Genomic DNA, 23243 nt, shown 5'->3' with positions numbered 1-23243 from the left:
CGTCCAGCTCTGATGCCATGCCAGCCTGCAGGTACATCCTGGAACGGTGGGGAAGGCAAATGGGAGGGGGTAGTATTGCTGTGGAGCCAGGAGAAGCACTCCCTTTCCTTCTAGCTCCACATTAAGGTAAGTGAAAACCGAAAAACTTACCTGTTCTTAAGCGACCAGTTTTTGCCTAATTTGGCAGTGGGATACTAGGCTCCTGATTAGCATATTGAAATGGTTAGTGCATGTTTTAGGCAGGTGCCCTGGGCACTTGGAAGTCGCTAACTGCCAATTTGGCAGCCGGTGCACTTCTGGAGGACAGCGGGCCCGGGGGTTTGCACTGGAAATTAGTCTCCCCCAACGTCCCTTTTGCACCCAAGAAACTGGTGCGATGTGGCCCAGTTTCCCCTACTGAGTCCAAATATAGAAGCCCGATCACTGACACATCTGAGGCCATTATACTCAGTACTGATGAGGGATCAAACCTGAGAACTTCCTGATCTGTATAATTCAACTATTCACTGCTTTGACTGGTTGAGCTGTACGGGGAGCCTGGACTAGTATTTTTAAATAAACTCCTGTGAAGCTGCAGACAGTAATTAGCTATCACCAGTGCAAGATTTCACGATTCAAAGTAACATTCATGAGTGGAAAGGATGCAGGTGGATTTAGATCAAGGTTATTTTCAATCCTCCATACCCAGGAAATTCAAACAGCCTGCAGAAGGTTATACGAGCATGCATACAGCGAAGAAAGAACCCAAAATCAAAAGCAAAATACTGCGGATGCTGGAAATCTGAAATAAAAACAGAAAATGCTGGAGAAGCTCAGCAAGTGAGGCAGCATCTGTGGAGAAAGAAACAGAGTTAATGTTTCAGGTTGAAGACCTTTCATCAGAATTGGAAGATGTTAAAAGAGTTAAAGTTTTGAGCAAGTACAGAGCCAGGGAAAGATAGGTAGGTGGGTGGGGAGGAAAGAACAAAAGGGAAAGTCTGTGATAGGGTAGAGGGCAGGAGTGATTAAATGACAAAAGGGATGATGGTGCAAGGCAAGGAAGCTGGTAATGGGACAGGTTAAGATACAAAAGATTGATCAAGAGTAGCTGTAAATGGCAGCAGCAGAACCATTACCAGCACTGGCTGACCGAAAAAATGGGAGCAGTGGTTATGATCTGAAGTTATTGAAATCAATGTTGAGTCCAGAAGTTTGTAAAGTACCCAAAACGAAAGATGAGGTGCTGTTCCTCGAGCTTCATTGGAACAGTGTAAGAGGCCGAGGACAGAGAGATCAGAGTAGGAGTGGGAAGGAGAATTAAAATGGCAAGCGACTGGCAGTTCAGGATCACGCTTGCGGACAGAGCGGAGATGTTCAGCAAAGCGATCCACCTGTCTGCGTTTGGTCTCTCCAATGTAGAGGAGAGTGCATTGTGGGCAGCGGATACAGTGTACTAAATTGAAAGAAGTACAAGTAAACCGCTGTTTCACCTGGAAGGAGTGTTTGGGGCCCTGGACGGTGGGAAGGGAGGAGGTGAAAGGGCAGGTGTTGCATCTCCTGCATTTGCACGGGAAGGTGCTGTGGGGAGGAGAGCAGGTGTTGGGGGTGATGGAATAGTGGACCAGGGTGTCGCGGAGAGCAGTCCCTTCAGAAGGCTGAAAAGGGAGGGAAGGGGAACATGTGTTTGATGATGGGATCGCGCTGGAGGTGGCGGGAATGGCGGAGGATGATATGTTGAATGTGGAAGCTGCTGGGGTGGAAGATGAGGACAAGGGGGAACCCTATCGTGGTTCTGGGTGAGAAGAGAAGGGGTGAGGGTAGAAGTGTGGGAAATAAGACGGACACGGTCAAGGGCCTTGTCAACTACAGTGGAGGGGAATCCTCGGTTGAGGAAAAAGAAAGACATATCAGAAGCACTGGTGCGAAAGGTCGTATCATCAGAACAGATGCGACAGAGACAGAGAAACGGGGAGAAGATAATACAGTCCTTACAGGAAGTGGGGTGGGAGAAAGTGTAATCAAGGTAACTGGGAGTCGGTGGGCTTATAATAGATATTTGTTGACAGCCAATCCCCAGAAGTAGAGGTAGAGAAGTCGAGGAAGGGAAGAGTCAGAGATGGACCATGTGAAGGCGAGGGAAGGGTGGAAATTGGAAGCAAAGTTGATGAAATTTTCAAGTTTGGGGCGAGAGCTGGAAACGGCACTGATACAGTCATCAATGTACTGGAAAAAGAGGTGAGGGAGGGGACCTGAGTAGGACTGGAAGAAGGAATGTTCCACGTAGCCCACAAAAAGGCATAGCTAGGACCCATGCGGGTTCCCATAGCGACCCTTTTTATTTGGAGGAAGTGAGTGGAGTCAAAAGAGAAGTTGTTCAACGTAAGAACAAGTTCAGCCAGGCGGAGGAGGGTGGTGGTGGATAGGGAATGGTTGGCCTCCGTTCAAGGAAGAAGCGGAGGGCCCATAGGCCGTCCTGGAGGGAGATGGAGGTGTAGAGGGACTGGACGTCCTTAGAACTGTTAAAGTGGCAGAGGGCGTCAGAAGAGTCGCGGATCTAGGTTGGAAGAGACTGGACAAGTGGAGAAAAAATAGTGTCAAGATAGGGGGAAATAAGTTCTGTGAGGCAAGAATAGGCTGAAACGATGGGTCTCCCAGGGCAGACCTGTTTGTGGATCTTGGGAAGGAGGTAGAAGCGAACTGTGCGGGGTTGGAGGACGATGAGGTTGGAGGCCATAGAGGGAAGATCTCCAGAGGAGATGAGGTTAGTGAAGGTCTGGGAAACTACGGCTTGATGTCTGGCAGTGGGGTCACGGTCCAGGGGGAGATAAGAGGAGATGTTGGATAGTGGCGTTCAGTCTCCGCAAGGTAGAGGTCTGTGGTCTGTTTGCCACACAACAACAGCGCTGTCCTTGTCAGCAGGTTTAATGACAATGTCAGGGTTGGACCTGAGAGAACGGAGTGCTGCGAGTTCAGAAGGAGGTAGGTTAAAGTGAGTGAACGGAGTAGAGAAATTGAGACAGCTGATGTTGTGCCTGCAGTTCGCAATGAAAAGACCAAGAGAGGGTAAGAGGCCAGAGGAAGGGGTCCAGGTGGAACAAGAATTCTGAAGACGGGAGAAAGGGTCCGCTGTGCGGGGTGATGACTCCTGGCTAAAGAAGTTGGTACAGAGGTGAAGGCGACGGAAGAAGAGCTCAGCGTCGTGTCGAGCTCGAAATTCATTGAAGCGTAAGGGCGTAAGAAAGAACCCAAATGGGCTTTGTGATGGTCGACCTTGGCCTGGATCTGGCCCCTGGCTATCTCTGAGGACGCTTTAATTTTAGAATGGATCCCTACTACTCTGTACTTTCGAACTGGAACTGCAGAAGACGGTTCACACTGGTTATGAAACCAATGCTCCTGGGGGATTTCACTTCTATTACTCTATTACAATCTGCTGTGAAATTGCTTGGCTGAATCTTTGTGGGACTTTGTTATTTGCAGATTTGCGGCCACACTTGCTTATATGAAAGACTGCACTTCAAAAGTAGTTTATTGGTTGTAAAACACATTGGAATGTCCCAAGGAGATTACGGTGTTATAAAAATGTAAGCTCTTTCATTCAAAGTGCACCCCAAGAGAAATTAATAACATCTCAGAACAGATTTCTGTTGCTGCACATTTTACTCCCACAACGAGTTAAAAAAACTAACAAAACTGACATTGATCGGACTTTACAAGACTGGCAAATAGCTTCCAACTGTGGGATAGATGTGCTGAAGGGATTTATTCACAATGTATCTCCAGAACATGCTGTCTGAAATTATTTTTAGGGTTGCAGGTGTTTCAGTTTTCTTTAGTGACTCCAACGCTATGTGGGGGAAATAAAAAGTGCTATTTCCCATGATCTTTCCCTTTTGCACATTTTTTTGTTTATAAACACATTTCTGATGAAGGGTGCACACCTGAGACAAAGCCTTAACTCCAAAAGATGCTAAATGACCACTTTTTTCCAGTTTTTGTTTCAGCATCATGGGCATTGTGTGTTGGTGATATTTCGAAAAAGGGGTTTAGGAGAGCCACCTTCTCCGAAAATTGCATCACTGCAATATTCATATATTTCATTTATATATATTTCAAGAATTTATTCGAAAGAGAAAGCCTTGTTGCCATAAAAACTGATTTTTCTTATAATCAAGCAGTGTAACTTGTACACTGGAGAGGATATATGAATTATTGTAGTTTTAAAACATTAGGCTCTGCGCTCAATACCTTGCTCTGGGGAGCGTGCAGACACAGCGCGCGCCCACTTTAACGACATTCGGCGGGCGGGCGAGCGCACGCACACAAGTCACGCGGCGGTTGCCATGGCGCCGCTGACAACAGCAGCTTGCTGAGGGGAGCACCTGGGCTCGAGCCTTTTTCACCGGACCGGATCGGGACGGCGCCCGCCTGCCCGCAGGTAGGAGCCACCGAGCGGGTACAGCGTAACCCGGACCGCCGTGCGGCAGGTCTGCATCTTCAGGAGCTTGTAGGGGTTCGTGTCTTCGTACCGTGGGTTTTGTCTCGGCCACATCCCCCCCCCCCCCCCCCCAGCAGCAGTCATGGTCCCGGGTCTCGCTTGTAAAAGAACATGTCTAGGGGCCTGTCAAGTGACCCCAAGTTCAAACCTATTTGGCGGATGTGGTCCTGATTGCTGGTTTGGGGTTGTCTACACCCCGGTGGTCCAGTGGCCTGGGGCTGTGCGTCAGTCCATTGGTCTAGGCCTTGGTGAGGGGGTTAGGCCTGAGCATGTCTGCTGGCTGGTGAACTGTTGCTGTCCGTCGTCTGGACTGCCAAGAAGTCAAAGAGTGCTTTTAGGGCCACGGGGTTTGAAGTAAGCCCGCGGCTAGAGAAGAAAGGTAGCGGTAGCAGTAGCAATACTGTGGCTGCAAGGAAGAGACCTAGCCCGCACAGGACGGTAGATTCACAAAGGCTGTCATTATCGCAGGCTAGGCATCTCCTGTAGATACTTGTCTTTATCTTCAGCGGCGCTCTGACCTGATCCCATGATGTCAGGTATCTGGGCGACGAGCACGTGTGTGCAGATTTGCAAATATGGTATAAGCCGATTTTAGCAGCAAAAAAAAATGGCCTTAGGCTGAGAACAGGCCTGAGACGCGTGGAGTGATTTGGAGAGGGACTGATGGGACAGTCACATGTTGAGGTCGGTGCGTGGAAGAGGGGCTGGATGTTGGACTCCCTGAGGATGAAGGAATCGTGGCAGCTGCTAGGGTATCTGGCGCACACATGAAGGAATCTCTTGCGGTGGTCACAGATGAGCTGAGTGTTGATGGAGTGATACCCCTTCCCGTTGATGAACAATCCTGGCTCGTGTGGAGGTGCTCGATTACACCCTGCACCTGTGGGAAGCCAGCCACAGCGTGAAATCCCACTGCCCTCTCCGTCTGCCTGAGGTCATCCATGGGGAAGTTGATATAGTGCGAGGCCCTGCGAAACAAGCCGTCGGTGACCTGCCTTATGCACTTGTGTGCAGACGACTGAGCGACCCCGGCGATGTCCCCGGTGGCACCCTGGAACGATACGGAGACGAAGAAGTTGAGGGCAGTGGTGACTTTGACAGCGTCAGGTAAGAAGATGCTGCTCAGGCCAGCCGGGAGCAGCTCGGCATGAAGGAGGCTGTAGATGTCCGCGACTACCTGGCGACTGACTCTGATCCTCCGTATGCACTGCTCCTCAGAGAGGTCCAGGAAGCTGAGCCTCGGTCTGTAGACCCTGTGACGAGGGTAGTGCCTCCTGTGACGCCACTCTCTCTGTTGTTGCCCTCCCTGCTGTTGTGCAGGTGCCTGTGGCGCAGCACTGTGTTGTGGAGCTCCACATGGCGGAGGTGGACGGCATGCCTGGCGAGGCTGGTGATGTTGCTCGTCCTCGGATGAAGTGATGAATGCAGCCATGGCGCCCCCCCCCCCCATCCTGACAGTGTGAGTTTGAGGGGGCCTGCAAAGTAGGTAAATGTATTTGCACTGCAGCGTTTAGGGTATAAATTAATAATTTTGAGCAGAAAGACAAAGATGTTGCAGCCAAAACTTTGTCTGAAGTGACAGAGTGCCCTGCTGCACTAAATGAGGTATTCCCCCCAACTGTCAAATAATCCTTTGCATCTCCCACTGGCTGCTGGCTGAAACACGTCTGCTCCAATAGGGAGTGTTTCCCACATCACGGGAAACACACTGAGGATCCTTCAAAATTGCACCCCTGCCAAAATCTCCAGCCAATGAGGTCTGTCAAGTACCTCAACTACCTAAATAACAATGTAAATTATCATCCCGACGGCTTTAATTGCCGGTGGGAGTCCCGCATGCGGGAGCTGTGCGCGCATCTGAACGCGTCATTGGGGAATCCAGAAGTGAGCAGGTTGGTGCCGGGCTGTGCACCCGCTCCGGGATTTTCGGAGCCCTCCCCCCGCCCCCAACGCACCCGCTCGGCCATCCGAAAATCGGCCCCAAAGTACTTGTTAAGTATCCTCGCCCATTTTAACTTAACCTCTACTAACTCATTATCGTCTCCTCTCAGATCCCACCTTACATTTGACAATTCCCTTTTCACTGTTCTTTTTAACATTTTTTTGAGCTTCTCTCCTCATACTGTTTTGTTGCTTTTGTTATCTCTTAACCTCTCCTTATTTTCTCATACTTCCTCATTTTTATTTTTATCCTACCTATAGACCAGTATGCCCTCTTCAGTTTTAGTTTGTTTCTAACCTCTTTACGGCATTCTGAAACTTAAAGTAGTCTCTTTTTTAATGGTATATATTTTGCAGCTCTGCAATCTCCTTTTAAAAATTATCCCATTATTGATTTATAGTCATGTGTGCCAATTTCTCTTCCACCTCACCTCAGCTGGCTCACTCCCCATCATTCTATAATCTGCCCTATTTCAATCTGTGTTGTACTAATTTTTTCCCATTCTATTTGGACCTTAAACCGTATCATATTATGGTCACAATTCCTGATCTCACATTTTACTCATCTGCCTGATCTTTTTTGTTACCCATAAGATCTAGCAATGCTTCTTTAATTGTAGGCATATGAACACAGTCCTTGAGAAAGGAGTCATGAAAACATTTTAGGAATTCCATTCCTCTTTCTCCATTTTTCCCTTACCTGTCCCAATCGAGGGGTGGATAATTAAAATTGCCTAGAACAATAACTTTCTTATTCCTACTCATCTGTCTGATCTACCTACAGATTTCCTCTTGTATTTCCCTCCCCAGTAAGGGGGTCTATAGTGCAACCAATGTAATAATCGCTTCTTTTTATATTTGATCTCTAACCATATTGAATCTGTCTGAACCTCTTTTTTGGTGTACATCAGTCCTCTCTACAGCATGTATTTCCTCCCCAGTGTTGCCCCTCTTCCTTGCCAATTTTGTCCCTCCTGAAAATATCAACGACTTAACATGTCTATTTTCCACGCCTGGCCAGTTTGCAACCAAGTTTCTGTTAGTGCTATTAAATCTATATCTTGACAGAAGTTAGGCCTTGTGATGGTGCAAAAACATAATACATGCATTTACAATAGGAGTTGAACAATTTCATAGGTTGAAATATTTTTTGAAATTTTTTAACTTTTTCATGTTAGGTTACAATTTTTACTTTTTAATGTTTGTTTAGTTGGCTGGTTGAGGAACAAAACTGGCAACAAAAAAAATTCAGATAGTATTTTGAACAGATTGATTTATTTGACTTCCTTTCATTGGTAGGTTCACCTGACTGATCACCAAGGATTGGTTGTTTGGCAGATCCTTGGTAATTTCTCATTTGTAGTTTTCCAATACTTGCCATGGTGTGACAGCTAAAGAGTGACAGGCAGGCAGCGTGTGTAGATATATGGATTTGACAATATAGATTATAGATAGATGGGGGCAGAGTTATGTGAGAACAAAAATGATGGCTATCATGCCACCTAAACTCCAAGCTGTGTTGCAGCTGTGAAACTTAGAGACTAATTTTCCTAACCTTTGCTCCTGGGGGCACTTATTCCCTGGCACAAAGGCTAGGAATAAGGGGGCAGAGCCCTATAACATCGAGTCTCTGCCCCCTTTGCCGTGCCCCATTATTTCTCAGGCTTCCTCGGGGGCATGGAGCTGGGCTTGTGCCGGCAGTAGGTGCAGGCCCGGCAACGGCATGTATATGAGGGAAGAGGGGACTTTCCTTGACTTGTTTTTCTTGTATCTGGATGCCTCATGGCCACAAGTCCAAGGGTGCTGCAAAAAATGGCTTTAGGTTTGCAGCGGGAACCCCCTCCGATGGGGTGGCTAGGCAGCTCAGCTAAAGAGGAGCCCGAAGTTATGTTTTCTCTACTATCCAAGCAGATCTTTAGGCTTTGGGGCCTCCTGGCTGCTGATGTCAAATTCCTGATTTCAGCGCTAGCTTCCCTGCTCTTTAGAAAGTAACGAGGAGACCAAGTTTAAAGCATTCTATTAGTTGAATAAATATTTTTCTTGGTATGACATCCAAACCTAGACTGGGAGACTAGCCTCAAAAACAATCAGGAGCTTTAAAAGCAGAGTTTTCAGAACAAAAATATCTTGTACATATAGTAAGGATTTTGGCCTGGCCAAATATCATGTTTGAAGTGGTTTACATGGTCCCTCCTGTGTATTGACCCTACCACACTGGTGACACATCTGCACACTAACTTGAGACAGCAATGCTGCAAACATCCATGCCTTTAGCTTTGAAAGGGAATAGCAAAGAAGAAAAGAAAGAGCTTGCATTTATATAGCTCCTTTCACGACCTCACGATGGCCCAAAGTGCTTTACCGAAGTAAATGAAGTATTTTAGTGAAGTACTTTTGAAGAATAGTCACCATTGTAATGTATGAAACTCATTTAGAAGAAGATTCATGCCTAGAATAGGCCTTGCAGAATTTCATCCCAATGGAAATATTTTGTTAATGATGTCTGGATTGGGGAAGTAGTTCCTGTTTCCTACATTTTAAAGGCACTGTGCCAATAGATGAATTGACGAGTTTATTCTAAGGCAGTACATATTATATTTAAAAAATTGGGCTGCACTTAGTACTTGAAAGAATGTAAGAGTTGTCATAAGGATTTAACCTTTCTTTTTGTGCAGACAAATGGCAGAAAATGAAAACCACAACCAGGAGACTGAAGAACAAAGCAATGCATCTGAGAAAAAGGAGGACCCTTCTGATCAACCCACAAAAGCTGTTCATGAAGTGTCAGCAGAGGGTCCTCCTGAAGAGCCAGCCGATGGAATAGCTGATACAACAGTGACTATAAACTATATTACCGTTGAGTCACCTGCAGGTAAAATTGAATATAAAAACTCTTAAACTTAATTTTTACTTACTACTAAAATACTTACTTGTTTTTCAGCTTTCAAATTACTTAGTTTTTCAAGGAACAATCTCTGTGATAATAATAGCATGTTACGTTGCTGCGGTGCAGAATCAATTGAATTATTTAAAAAGGAGATAGATATTTGGAAAATAAACGCCTTGAGAAATACGTAGAAGGGGTGCGCAAATGAGATAAAAAGAATAGATCTTCCATAGCTTACAAAATTGCAGAGCAGGCTTGACCAGGCCAAATGGCCTACTTCTGTTCCTATATTTCAATATCATGCAACCTGCAGATAATTTGCTGTGTTTTTACTATCCTACTCTTCTCCTTAATGGTGTATCTATGGAAATAATTGGCCTCCACATGATGCCCTCTTGCCCCTCGATAGCATAGCTAACAATGGGGAATCATGAGTGAAAACATGTACCTTCCTGCTGCTGCAAAGACTGCGAAAGGAATTTAATTCATTGGTCAGCAATAAAAAACTACTGATTTGTTCAATTTTACTTGTCATCCTTCATGTTACTGGATAGAACATTAATATTGTAAGTGCTAGTACCGCCACAATAAATATTACATTGGAGTAACAAAAGATTCCTTAGGTTTGTTTTTAAATTGATATGAAGCCTCATTTTGCTTTTTCAATTAATTTCTCCTCACTTTCCTTTAGGCCGTTTGATGCAATGTATTATTCCCCGACAAGGGACAGAATCAAGTGAACCATTTCTCATCCCCTAGGAGGTGCATGAGAGCCACATGGGATGGCTCTGTGAGGAAAGCAGAACTTTGTCTTATTTCAGTTGGTGAAAATTGCTGTATTGCCTTTTGTATATGCCTTTAGATGGACAGAATAAGGTGGTTTAAAATTTGGTTTTCATTGGCTATAGCAGATATATAGAGCTTTATTGTCTTTTGGCCCAAAGGTTTAGCTAATATGAAAAATTGTCTTATTTCAGTCGCATTTAACTGAAGCATCTGCCCAACTAGAGGGAACAATATCAAAGTTTGCTCTTCGCACCAACTTGCTGATGGTATGGGATATTGTGACGAGGACTATGAAAGCAGTAGGAAGACATTGATAGGCTAGAAGTCTGGACAAATTGGTAGCAGATGCAATTCAATATAGAAAAAAATATGAAGCATTACATTTTGGAAGTAATAGAGAAAGGAAATGCAAAAAGGCTTGTTATGTACAATCTCAAATATCTGATTATGTGAAGATGGCTCCTTGCAATACCTAATGGTCCAGGGTGTCTCTCTATTATTTCATTCACACAGTGGAGGGCTTAGCCAAGCAAACATTTGGGAGCTTCCTGATCCCAATTCAAAGATTGAGTTCTCATCTAAGGGGAGTAATTTCGATTGATATGTATTTCTGAGTCCCTTGCTGAATTGGTTGGCTGAAGCCCACTGTGATTGACAGGTCAGTGGGCAGAGCCTCCCCCTTGCACAGACTTAAGGGGGCAGTTCACAAAGGCAGTCTCCCTCTGTCACAGTGTTTTTTTTATAATTTTGCAGCTAGCAGAAAAAGACTGTATTTTACAGCCTATGAAAACATAGCACCAAAGAGTTAACATAAGAAATAGGAGTAGGCCATATGGCCCCTCGAACCTGCTCCGCCATTCAATCTGATCATGGCTGACCTTCAACCTCAACTCCACTTTCCTGCCCGATTCCCATATCCCTTGATTCCCCTAGAGTCCAAAAATCTATCAATCTCAGCCTTGAATATACAATCAGCCTTGAATATAGAATAAATGGTCTTCTGTCTTAGGACCCATGTTTGGAAAGAAAGAAAGTAAATTGCGTCTTTATTGTTTTCATAAACCAAGGTGCGTAGGGAAATATATGTATGTTTGTGTATCTTATGTAAATTAGTCATGGATCCAAAGTCTATGCCTCATCTCGATAGAGTTTGTATTGAATCCACGTCTGTAAAGAAAGGAGAATTTATACAGCAGCACGTTTTATATTTCAGTAGCCAATGTTATGGAGTAAGTATTCTTTGTTATGATTCCTGGGTCATGCTATTGTGTAACTACATATTGTGCAGAAAAAGGAGCACCTTGGATGGTAAGTAGACATATGGGAGTGACTGGTGACACTGAACTCGAGAATATCTAGTCTAAAAACTGAGATTTTGAAATAATGAGATATTGAAATAATGTCAGATAAATTTTTTGTACTGTACAAGGTATCATTTTTGTGGAATCATAGAATTTCAGTACAAGGAGACTTTTGGCCTAACTGTATGATATCATTTGTATTAAATATTTTTACATTCATTCTGAGATCAGGAACTCAACATGTTGGTGAATTTGAGCACCGATACATATTCTGTCACTAAATAGGACAATACATGCACCATGCCAGTGTGTATGCCAAACTACTGTGCCACTGGATTATTTTGTTCTGATGTGGTTGGACAATTTTTTCCCCAAATATATTGCATGCCAACAGCCATATATTTCTTCCAACTATATGTATGATAACCTATTTTTTTCTCTTTTTTTAACCTCCATACCTCAACATCAACACACAAACATAAATTGATTTGCTGGAATAGAAAGAAATGTAGGAGAATCTTCCGCATCTGCAGTTACTCTGATTGATGAAGAAACAGCAAATAAAACATCACAAGAGGCTGAATTACCAGAGGTTGCTGATATTATCAAACCTACAGGTATTGTTGATAGAATAAAATTAGTGTTCATTGACTAGTAAAGTCCTATCTTTCAAATCACCGTGACATTTCAGTTGAAAGGTTGTGTGCTGGCCTGCTGGTACTAAGTGCAGATATGTTGCGTTGCTGCCGTAGAACTTGTTTTCATTAATATTTTTCCACAGTTTTGTAATTTTTCCAACTGTCCATTTGGAACCCACATGTCTTGCACCACACCCCATTCATCTGTGGATAGGTGGTTTGTTTCCAGGTCTTAACCCTTACTGTGTAGTAACTAACTGCAGTAGATGCACAAGTGCACCCCAAAGTAGCTCACCTGATTTTTTTGGTAGGTCGTAGGCCTCTCCTCCGATGCTTCCCCCCTCCCAAATTTTGGCCAACATGAGGAGCTTGTGTGAAATCATGGGCTCAAATCTATGACACTGACTAGAGGTGCCACTGTGCAATCAATTGCCAATTTCTTTTGCTGCTGTCATTCAATTATTTTTGTTTGGCTGAGGATGGAGTAGACTTGAGGCTTGTTTGAAGAGATGGGTTATTTGGAGGCCTTTTAAGGTAGGGAGGGAGATAACAAAGTTGTTTTGTGCAAATTCTAGAGGGCAAGGGTATTATGACTGAAAGAGCAGTGTCCCTTGGTGGAGAAGAGGGACAGAGAACAAGGAGTAACCCTGGGCTCGATTTTAGGGTCGGGTTTCCTGCGGGTTTCCAGCGGGGGGGCCCCGAAAATCCCGATATGAGGTCACGTGACCAGATCGCGCCGCGATCCCGACCACTTCCGGGTTCCCCGATGACGTGCGGGGCTGCGTGCGTGGCCCCCGCTGGTGGGAATCCCGCAGGCAATTAAAGCCAGCGGGGTTCCACTTGAGAGTACTTACCTTGCTTGTTGAGGTCAGTTAATGAGCTGAATCAGCTGTCAAAAGAGGAAGTGTGGGATTTTACCTGCATCGCAGACTGTTTCACACACTGGGGGAAACAGTCTCTCTCCAACCAGGCGTGTTGCAGCCAGCAGCCTGTGGCAGCTGCCCAGGTGCACTCCACGGGGGAGAGCCCTCACCCACGCAGGAGGCCACCGCGTCACATAGGGCAACCCATGCCCCCCACCACCCCCCGCCAAGCCAGAGGACAGACCGACACGAAACCGCAGCCCCCGTCCGAGGAACCACCCACCTACCCTGCACAACCCCTCAGACCAACACCTGCCAGATGGGTGGTGCGTGGACACCCTCGGAGGACGAACAGCATGACCAGCCCCAGCAGCCTCGCAGTCCACGCGGTCGGCCGCAGAGACGTGGAGCCCCCCAACACGGTGCTGTTGCACGCCCACCTGCACAGCAGGAGGGAGGGCTACCGCAGAGAGAGACGCATCGCAGAGGGCACTACCCTCGCCACATGGTCCACAGACCGAGGCGAAGCTCCCCGGACCTCTCCGAGCAGCAGTGCACACGGAGGCGCAGATTCGCTCGACATGTAGTCGTGGAGATCTGCAGGCTCTTTCATGCCGAGCTGCTCCTGGCTGGCCCCACCACCAAGTGCTTACCTGTCGCTGCCAAAGTCACCACTGCCCTCCACAACTTCTCCTCTGCATCCTTCCAGGGTGCAGCCGGCTACACCGCCGATGTCTCTCAGTGGTCTGCGCGGAAGAGCCCTGCAAATACACCTGCACCTACTCTGCAGTAACACGATGGGTGGCATCAGTGGTGGGTCCTCATAGTGATACCCAGGAGCGGGCATTATTGGACACAACAGACAGGATTCGCGGAGACATGGCAGTGGTGGTGCCAATATAACGTGTGCTGTTTGTTGCTCTGAAATTCAATATAGGTAACACCCATGGCAAACCCTCCGACACCCTTGTGCACCCCCTTCATGCTCACGAAACATTTGCCTTACGCTGCCTACTGCACATATGTGATGCATGCCCTGTGGCTGCAGCACAGGTGGTGGCAGGTTGAGTGAGGCTGGCCGTGAGGGAGATGCACGAGAGGGTGAGTATGGGATAGAGCCATGAGATTGTATGAGGATTGGGTCGCGTGTTAGTGGCAGGATGAGTACTGGCGAGGTGAGTAGAATCATAGAATCATAGAAGTTACAACATGGAAACAGGCCCTTCGGCCCAACATGTCCATGTTGCCCAGTTTATACCACTAAGCTAGTCCCAATTGCCTGCACTTGGCCCATATCCCTCTATACCCATCTTACCCATGTAACTGTCCAAATGCTTTTTAAAAGGCAAAATTGTACCCGCCTCTACTACTGCCTCTGGCAGCTCGTTCCAGACACTCACCACCCTTTGAGTGAAAAAATTGCCCCTCTGGACCCTTTTGTATCTCTCCCCTCTCACCTTAAATCTATGCCCCCTCGTTATAGACTCCCCTACCTTTGGGAAAAGATTTTGACTATCGACCTTATCTATGCCCCTCATTATTTTATAGACTTCTATAAGATCACCCCTTAACCTCCTACTCTCCAGGGAAAAAAGTCCCAGTCTGTCTAACCTCTCCCTGTAAGTCAAACCATCAAGTCCCGGTAGCATCCTAGTAAATCTTTTCTGCACTCTTTCTAGTTTAATAATATCCTTTCGATAATAGGGTGACCAGAACTGTACACAGTACTCCAAGTGTGGCCTCACCAATGCCCTGTACAACTTCAACAAGACATCCCAACTCCTGCATTCAATGTTCTGACCAATGAAACCAAGCATGCCGAATGCCTTCTTCACCACCCTATCCACCTGTGACTCCACTTTCAAGGAGCTATGAATCTGTACTCCCAGATCTCTTTGTTCTATAACTCTCCCCAACGCCCTACCATTAACGGAGTAGGTCCTGGCCCGATTCGATCTACCAAAATGCATCACCTCACATTTATCTAAATTAAACTCCATCTGCCATTCATCGGCCCACTGGCCCAATTGATCAAGATCCCGTTGCAATCCCAGATAACCTTCTTCACTGTCCACAATGCCACCAATCTTGGTGTCATCTGCAAACTTACTAACCATGCCTCCTAAATTCTCATCCAAATCATTAATATAAATAACAAATAACAGCGGACCCAGCACCGATCCCTGAGGCACACCGCTGGACACAGGCATCCAGTTTGAAAAACAACCCTCCACAACCACCCTCTGTCTTCTGTCGTCAAGCCAATTTTGTATCCAATTGGCTACCTCACCTTGGATCCCATGAGATTTAACCTTATGTAACAACCTACCATGCGGTACCTTGTCAAATGCTTTGCTGAAGTCCATGTAGACCACGTCTGCTGCACAGCCCTCATCTATCTTCTTGGTTACCCCTTCAAAAAACTCAATCAAATTCGTGAGACATGATTTTCCTCTCACAAAACCATGCTGACTGTTCCTAATTAGTCCCTGCCTCTCCAAATGCCTGTAGATCCTGTCCCTCAGAATGCCCTCTAACAACTTACCCACTACAGATGTCAGGCTCACTGGTCTGTAGTTCCCAGGCTTTTCCCTGCCGCCCTTCTTAAACAAAGGCACAACATTTGCTACCCTCCAATCTTCAGGCACCTCACCTGTAGCGGTGGATGATTCAAATATCTCTGCTAGGGGACCCGCAATTTCCTCCCTAACCACCCATAACGTCCTGGGATACATTTCATCAGGTCCCGGAGATTTATCTACCTTGATGCGCGTTAGGTGGAGGTAAGATGAGGATGGGGTTTGAGTGGGCATGAGGGGTGATGTGACAGAGTAGTGTTGGCGGTGTCAAAGGAGATGTGGGGTTGGGGCAGTGTTGTGGCAGATGGAGTGTAGGGGAAAGACTTCGTGTTCTCACTGTGGCTGACCTACTGAGGTCATTGCAGCGCCTCCTGCACTGTATGCAGGTGGGCGATATGTTGGTTGCGCAGGTGACCCCCTCTGCCACCTCGAGCCAGGCCTTCTTGGTGGCAGAGGCTGGCCGCTTCCTCCCGCCCGCCAGGTGGAAGATCTCTGTCTTCGCCCTCCTCCTCACCCCATCTGATGATACCTGGGGTGAGGCATCATTAAACTGGGAGCAGCCTTCCCCCTGGGCTGCTCCATGCTGCAATTTGTTCCATTGGTTGCAGCATCTGTCAGTGGAGGACTGCCCCTTTAACTAGAGAGCCTCCAGCTGACAGATCGTACTGCGCATGCGCAGCCCGCCTGACGCGCAGACCAGCAGCGTGGACCCCGGAGGAGCAGGTAATTGATTCCTATTAGTGTGTTGCCTGCTACGATCGCGCGGGCAACCCACTAATTTCACCGAGCGTGTTGACCACGATCCCGAAACCCAACCCGCCGGAAACCCGCAGGCCTGGTAACATCGAGCCCCCTGAGTCAACAAAGCAGAGGACAAATCAGGAATATATAGCCAGAGAAGATTAAGATAGTGAGGAGCAGAGCCATTGCGATTTAATATGAGGACAAGGATCCTGATTTTCCTCAAATTAATTTGGCGGAGTAGAAGATTCTGAAATTGTAGAAGCACAGACAGCCTTTGGTGACATGAGAGTGATGGGTGTACGGGATTTAGTGCGGTAGAAGCTACAAGCTGGGGAGTTCTGGATTTGCTGAAGTTTATGAAGACTGAAGTTGGGGAGGTTGACGAGGAGAGCAGTTGAGGAATCGATCTGAGTGTCAACGCCAATTCACTGTGCATACTAATCCTCCCTATGATAAGTTTATTTTTGGTTTGATGTTGTTAGACAATTCCACCACCCCCCCCCCACCCCCCACCAAAGGAAATGGCATTCCAAGCAGGGAAAAGGGAGGGACAAAGCAGAGGGGAGGGGGTGGAGTTGGGAGGGTCCAGGAAGGAGGGGAATGTGGATAGGAGAACAGGGGTAGACAACCTATCTCACAAATGACAGGGCAACATGGTGACTTTTTCCCTTTTTGCAGCTGGCATGTAAAATGTGCACAATAGTGGATCAAGAAGACTAATTTGCCAATTTGCCCATACTTTATGTGGGGAAATATCTGACCTCTTCACCTTCCCCAACAATCCTGCTGAGATCGGCAAATCAGCTTGAAGAGACTTGTGAACCCATATGTATCCTACAACTCAATAGGAATGTATGTAATCCTGTCAGTTCCTGTGACAAGGCGTACAGCAACCCAGCATGCTAATCAATCACTCTGGTTTTATATGGTTAGATTATGTTTGCCCCAACTCAATGGCTTTCAACAGCTATGCATTTATTCTACTCATGATGTGGAGATGCCGGTGATGGACTGGGGTTGACAATTGTAAACAATTTTACAACACCAAGTTATAGTCCAGCAATTTTATTTTAAATTCACAAGCTTTCGGAGGCTTCCTCCTTCGTCAGGAGGAAGGAGGAAGCCTCCGAAAGCTTGTGAATTTAAAATAAAATTGCTGGACTATAACTTGGTGTTGTAAAATTGTTTACATTTATTCTACTTGTACAACCTAATTTTTCTCAAATTCATTTGATGGAATAGAAGAATCTGAAATTGTAGGCCACGATGTTGGGGAAGGTCCAAATGATGAAGTCACAATAGATATAACATTGGGAGAAAAGGATGTTACAACACAAGAGGCCATGTCACCAGATCATGCTGATATTACCAAACCAGGTAATATTGACATTCTCACAATGTAACTTAGTGCTCATATCCAGAAAAATACCATTTCTTTCCAGGATTACTCATTATCTTTCAAGTTACTTAGTGACATTTTAGTAGCAGAAGTCATGTGCTAGTGTCTTTGATTTGAGTGCAATATATTTAAAGATCTTTAAAATCAGTTCTTATTGCCTATTTAAAAACCTGTTTTTTCTCGGGTGCTTTTCATTTTTTTAGCATCAAAATCCAGGAGAAAATCAGTGGAAAGAAATTAGAGCCCCTACCCCCCCACAAAAGGATACATTTTGAGAAAATCAGTTTTTGTTTTGAACATCATTAAACCTCAAGAAAGCAAGCAAAAGACTAACCAGGCACAATTATGACAATCAGCAATCATCTACTCAATTCATGGACAATACTTTTTAATGTCCTCATTGGTAGTTCTGAAAGTAATGTAATATGTTTCCATGATCACAAAATACTGTCGAGCTGTTTTAGCAGTTAAATACATTTATAGTATTTGTGGCCGACTACACTGCAAAATCATCATGGTATCATGAAGCCAAAATATTTTTCAAGTTTGGCTGAAATGTGCAATAGTTAATGTAAAATTTAATTTTGCAGTTTGTGCAAAAAGTATATTGCAATATTGTATGCAGTGTATCCATTTTGTTAATAACATAGTTGTAGTCATTATCAAAACTCTTCAACTTGCATCCTGACATTACAATTGCAAATGTGTGTGCACCTCTGAACCTGAGTTTTGGTAAGAAAATAATGGAAAATTTCAGTGGATTTTTTTCAGGAGCAATCAATTTTTACTGCTTCACCACTCAAAATAAATGTTGGAATTTACCAATGGAAATTGGTAAAACCTGAAATTAAAGGTCTCTAAATGTACTGTGTTGCTGCTGTGGAACCTATTTTTTTTCATTAATGTTTTTCCACATTGTTCTGCAATTTTCCCTGTTGCTTTCTTTTGGTACCCCATGTTACGCACCATTCTCTGTGTGGGTGACTTATTTCCATTCCTTTACCCATTCTGATTAATAGTTAGCTGCTAGAAGATGGACAAGTGTGTGCTAAGGAGTATTGCCTGCTGACCTTTATTTCCTTGCTATGGGAATATACCTGGCAATATGAGGAGATTGTTTGGAATTGTAGGCACACATTTACTATTATTCCATGGTACTGCGCTGATTGACTAAGTAAATTTGTTGCTGCCATTGAATTTTTTAAAAATGCTTTAATTCCAGCAACTTTGCATTTCTACAAATCCCCTTTATTTCACTGACATTTCTCCCTTTTTCTCTTCTAATGTTGCCACCTGAAGAAATCAATATAAATTAATAGGGTAGAGTAGAAAGCCCTGTCACTGTGGAAAATAATGTTGGGCAACTTCCTGCACCTGAAATTACCCCAACTTAAAAGACTGACCAAGAAAGATGTTAATGTCCATGTCAAATGGCTCAAGCCACAGGTACTGTTGAATGCTGAAAGAAATATTCAAAGACCAAGTAAGAACCTAAGCAGGTAGATAAACTACCTCTTTGTAAATTGTAGGTAGAATACGTATGGGAAGCCTCCTGGCTTCAGCTTACCACCTCCCCCAGCGAGCCTTGCTGGGCACAAACACATATCCTAGCCCTCCACGAGACAGTGTGCACATCAACTTTCTGTGCTACTGAATCATTTTCTCGTGGTTACAACAATTTTATCAGGAATAAATAGCATTCGAACAGCTATGTATTTGTTCCGATCCACCTGAAATTGTACATGATGATGTTGAGCACCTTCCTGCATTTGCAGATACTCCAACTGATGAACTTTCAACAAAGAAAACTGAGGAAGAAAAGGATGATACAACACAAAAGGCCATGCCACAAAATCTTGCTGGTGTTATCCAAATAGGTAATGTTGATATCTGACAAAATATTCTCAAATTGGTGACATTTTGAAATGAAAGATTGTTAGCGAGTGCCTCTGAATTGAGTGCAGTACTTTGTGTTGGTATTATGGAACTTATTTTTCTCCCATTTTCTCTCCTTTCATTGCATCCGAATGAATAAATGTTAACTAAAATGGTATTGTAAAATGCTGTGTAACTGTAGAACATGATATTAGACAGCTTCCCAAGTCTAAAACTATTGCAACCTGAAACAATGTATAGGGGTGCCCTTGTGAACAGTTCTTATGAAATTTACTTAAACTGCAGGTAATGTTGACCACTGATGGAAAAGAAATTTGCATTATAGTATTGCTAAATTATTCAGTTTTACTAGTGGTCTTTGAGAATTTCATTGGTTAAGGGTTGTGAGCCAGTATCTTCAAAGTGAGTGCAGCATATTTCATTGTGATATCTTTTGTTTTAACTTGATGCCCTAACAAATAGTCCTTTTTAAAAAAAATACTGCCTCCTTCCCTCATTACATTGTAGGATTCCAAAAGTCCATTGTATTATTGGTCATATGAGTACTGTACCATCATTCAGGCCCCTTGAACAATGCTATAGCCTTCATGAACTGCAAGGACTTACATTTTATCAATGTGCAGGTGGTCAATGACCAGCAAAATAGGATCATACAGATGAATGCCTACTTTCCAGCATGTGGAGATGCCAGTGATGGACTGGGGTTGACAAATGTAAGGAATCTTACAACACCAGGTTATAGTCCAACTGTTTTATTTAAAAATCACAAGCTTTCGGAGGCTTTCTCCTTCGTCAGGTGAGCGAGTGTGGGATTCCATGGAAGGTTACCGCATTTATATTCAGAGAACAATACCTGGTGATTACAGATAATCTTTCCAACTGCCCGTTGTCAAGGCAATCAAAGTGTTCAGACAGAGTGATGTTACCTACAGGACCACCGAATACACAAACGGCCAGAACACAAAACAGAGAGAGAGGGAGAGAAACATCCGAAAGGAAGAGAAAGACAGAGAATGACCCGTTGTGTTAAAAACAGATAACTTTTTTTCGCTGGTGGGGTCACGTGTAGCGTGACATGAACCCGAGATCCCGGTTGAGGCCGTCCTCATGGGTGCGCAACTTGGCGATCAATTTCTGTTCGATTTTGCGTTGTCGTGTGTCTCGAAGGCCGCCTTGGAGAACGCTTACCCGAAGATCGGTGGCTGAATGTCCATGACTGCTGAAGTGTTCCCCGACTGGGAGGGAACCCTCCTGTCTGGCGATTGTTGCGCGGTTGAACGGACTATTGCAAAGAAGCATACTGACAACTGGACAACCAGGAACACTACAGACGGTTACCCGCAGATCCGACCAAGGAACACACCCACCAGCTCAACAAACTGATCAAGACCTTCGATCCAGACCTTCGAAGCATCCTACGCGCTCTCATCCCACGTACTCCCCGCGTGGGAGACTTCTACTGCCTCCCAAAGATACACAAAGCCAACACACCCGGACGTCCTATCGTATCAGGCAACGGAACCCTGTGTGAGAACCTTTCTGGATACGTCGAGGGCATCCTGAAACCCATCGTACAGGGAACCCCCAGCTTCTGTCGTGACACTACAGACTTCCTACAAAAACTCAGCACCCACGGACCAGTTGAACCAGGAACACTTCTCACCACGATGGATGTCTCGGCACTCTACACCAGTATCCCCCACGATGACGGCATCGCTGCAACAGCCTCAGTATTCAACACCAACAACAGCCAATCTCCAGACGCCATCCTACAACTCATCCGCTTCATCCTGGATCACAATGTCTTCACCTTCGACAACCAGTTCTTTACCCAAACACACGGAACAGCCATGGGGACCAAATTCACACCCCAATACGCCAACATTTTCATGCACAAGTTCGAGCAGGACTTCTTCACTGCACAGGACCTCCAACCAACGCTATACACCAGATACATCGACGACATTTTCTTCCTATGGACCCATGGCGAAGAATCACTGAAGAGACTACACGATAACATCAACAAGTTCCATCCCACCATCAAGCTCACCATGGACTACTCCTCAGAATCGGTTTCTTTCTTGAACACACGAATCTCCATCAAAGACGGGCACCTCAGCACCTCACTCTACCGCAAGCCCATGGACAACCTCACGATGCTCCACTTTTCCAGCTCCCACCCTAACCACGTCAAAGAGGCCATCCCCTATGGACAGGCCCTGCGAATACACAGGATCTGCTCAGACGAGGAGGAACGCAATGGACACCTACAGACGCTGAAAGACGCCCTCGTAAGAACGGGATATGACGCTCGACTCGTCGATCGACAGTTCCGACGGGCCACAGCGAAAAATCGCATAGACCTCCTCAGAAGAATAACCCGGGACGCAACCAACAGAGTACCCTTCGTCGTCCAGTACTTCCCCGGAGCGGAGAAACTACGCCATGTTCTCCGCAGCCTTCAACATGTCATCGATGACAACGAACACCTCGCTAAGGCCATCCCCACGCCTCCACTACTCTCCTTCAAACAGCCACCCAACCTCAAACAGACCATCGTTCGCAGCAAATTACCCAGCTTTCCGGAGAACAGCGTCCACGACACCACACAACCCTGCCAGGGCAACCTCTGCAAGAATGCCAGATCATCGACACAGACACCACCATCACACGCGAGGACACCACCCACCAGGTACATGGTTCATACTCCTGTGACTCGGCCAACGTTGTCTACCTCATACGTTGCAGGAAAGGATGCCCCGCAGCATGGTACATTGGTGAGACCATGCAGACACTGCGACAATGGATGAACGGACATCGCGCAACAATCGCCAGACAGGAGGGTTCCCTCCCAGTCGGGGAACACTTCAGCAGTCAAGGACATTCAGCCACCGATCTTCGGGTAAGCGTTCTCCAAGGCGGCCTTCAAGACACACGACAACGCAAAATCGTCGAACAGAAATTGATAGCCAAGTTCCGCACCCATGAGGACGGCCTCAACCGGGATCTCGGGTTCATGTCACGCTACACGTAACCCCACCAGCAAAAAAAAGTTATCTGTTTTTAACACAACGGGTCATTCTCTGTCTTTCTCTTCCTTTCGGATGTTTCTCTCCCTCTCTCTCTCTGTTTTGTGTTCTGGCCGTTTGTGTATTCGGTGGTCCTGTAGGTAACATCACTCTGTCTGAACACTTTGATTACCTTGACAACGGGCAGTTGGAAAGATTATCTGTAATCACCAGGTATTGTTCTCTGAATATAAATGCGGTAACCTTCCATGGAATCCCACACTCGCTCACCTGACGAAGGAGAAAGCCTCCGAAAGCTTGTGATTTTTAAATAAAACAGTTGAACTATAACCTGGTGTTGTAAGAGTCCTTACTTTCCAGCACATCTACTGTCATTTAAACAGCATAGCTGGATGTGCTAGATGTAGCTGTGGAAGCTACATCATTAGATAAATTTAAAACAGAAATAGACAGTTTCCTAGAAGGAAAGGGAATTAGGGGTTATGGGGAGCGGGCAGGAAATTGGACATGAAGCTGAGTTCGGATCGGTCAATGCCCTGTGGGTGGCGGAGAGGGCCCAGGGGCTATGTGGCCGGGTCCTGCTCCGACTTCTTGTGTTCTTTAGATTTGTGGTTGGGATCAGATCAGCCATGATCTTATTGAATGGCGGAGCAGGCTCGAGGGGCCGATTGGCCTACTCCTGCTCCAATTTCTTATGTTCTTA

At 45.7% G+C, this 23243-nt stretch overlaps 1 protein-coding gene across 4 annotated transcripts in view; it reads left to right on the top strand.

Moving 5' to 3' along the window:
* Positions 1-4298: 4298 nt before the first annotated feature.
* Positions 4299-23243, top strand: part of iqub (IQ motif and ubiquitin domain containing) — a 75171-nt gene continuing 56226 nt past the window's right edge. The window contains exons 1-5 of one of the 4 annotated variants that reach the window (XM_067999811.1): positions 4299-4417; positions 5492-5584; positions 9094-9290; positions 11893-12009; positions 19391-19492. In XM_067999811.1, coding sequence (XP_067855912.1) covers positions 9098-9290; positions 11893-12009; positions 19391-19492 — 412 coding nt within the window. In that variant the 5' untranslated portion in view covers positions 4299-4417; positions 5492-5584; positions 9094-9097. Of the gene's footprint in view, positions 4418-4446; positions 4467-5491; positions 5585-7742; positions 7764-9093; positions 9291-11892; positions 12010-19390; positions 19493-23243 lie in introns of those variants that run through there. The other 3 variants (XM_067999810.1, XM_067999812.1, XM_067999813.1) reach the window with 3 other exon arrangements.

This window comes from Heptranchias perlo, chromosome 18 (genome assembly GCF_035084215.1).
Source record: "Heptranchias perlo isolate sHepPer1 chromosome 18, sHepPer1.hap1, whole genome shotgun sequence".
Lineage (NCBI taxonomy): Eukaryota > Metazoa > Chordata > Chondrichthyes > Hexanchiformes > Hexanchidae > Heptranchias > Heptranchias perlo.
Note: the sequence above shows the minus strand (reverse complement) of the source record. Positions and strands in the feature narration are given on the sequence as shown.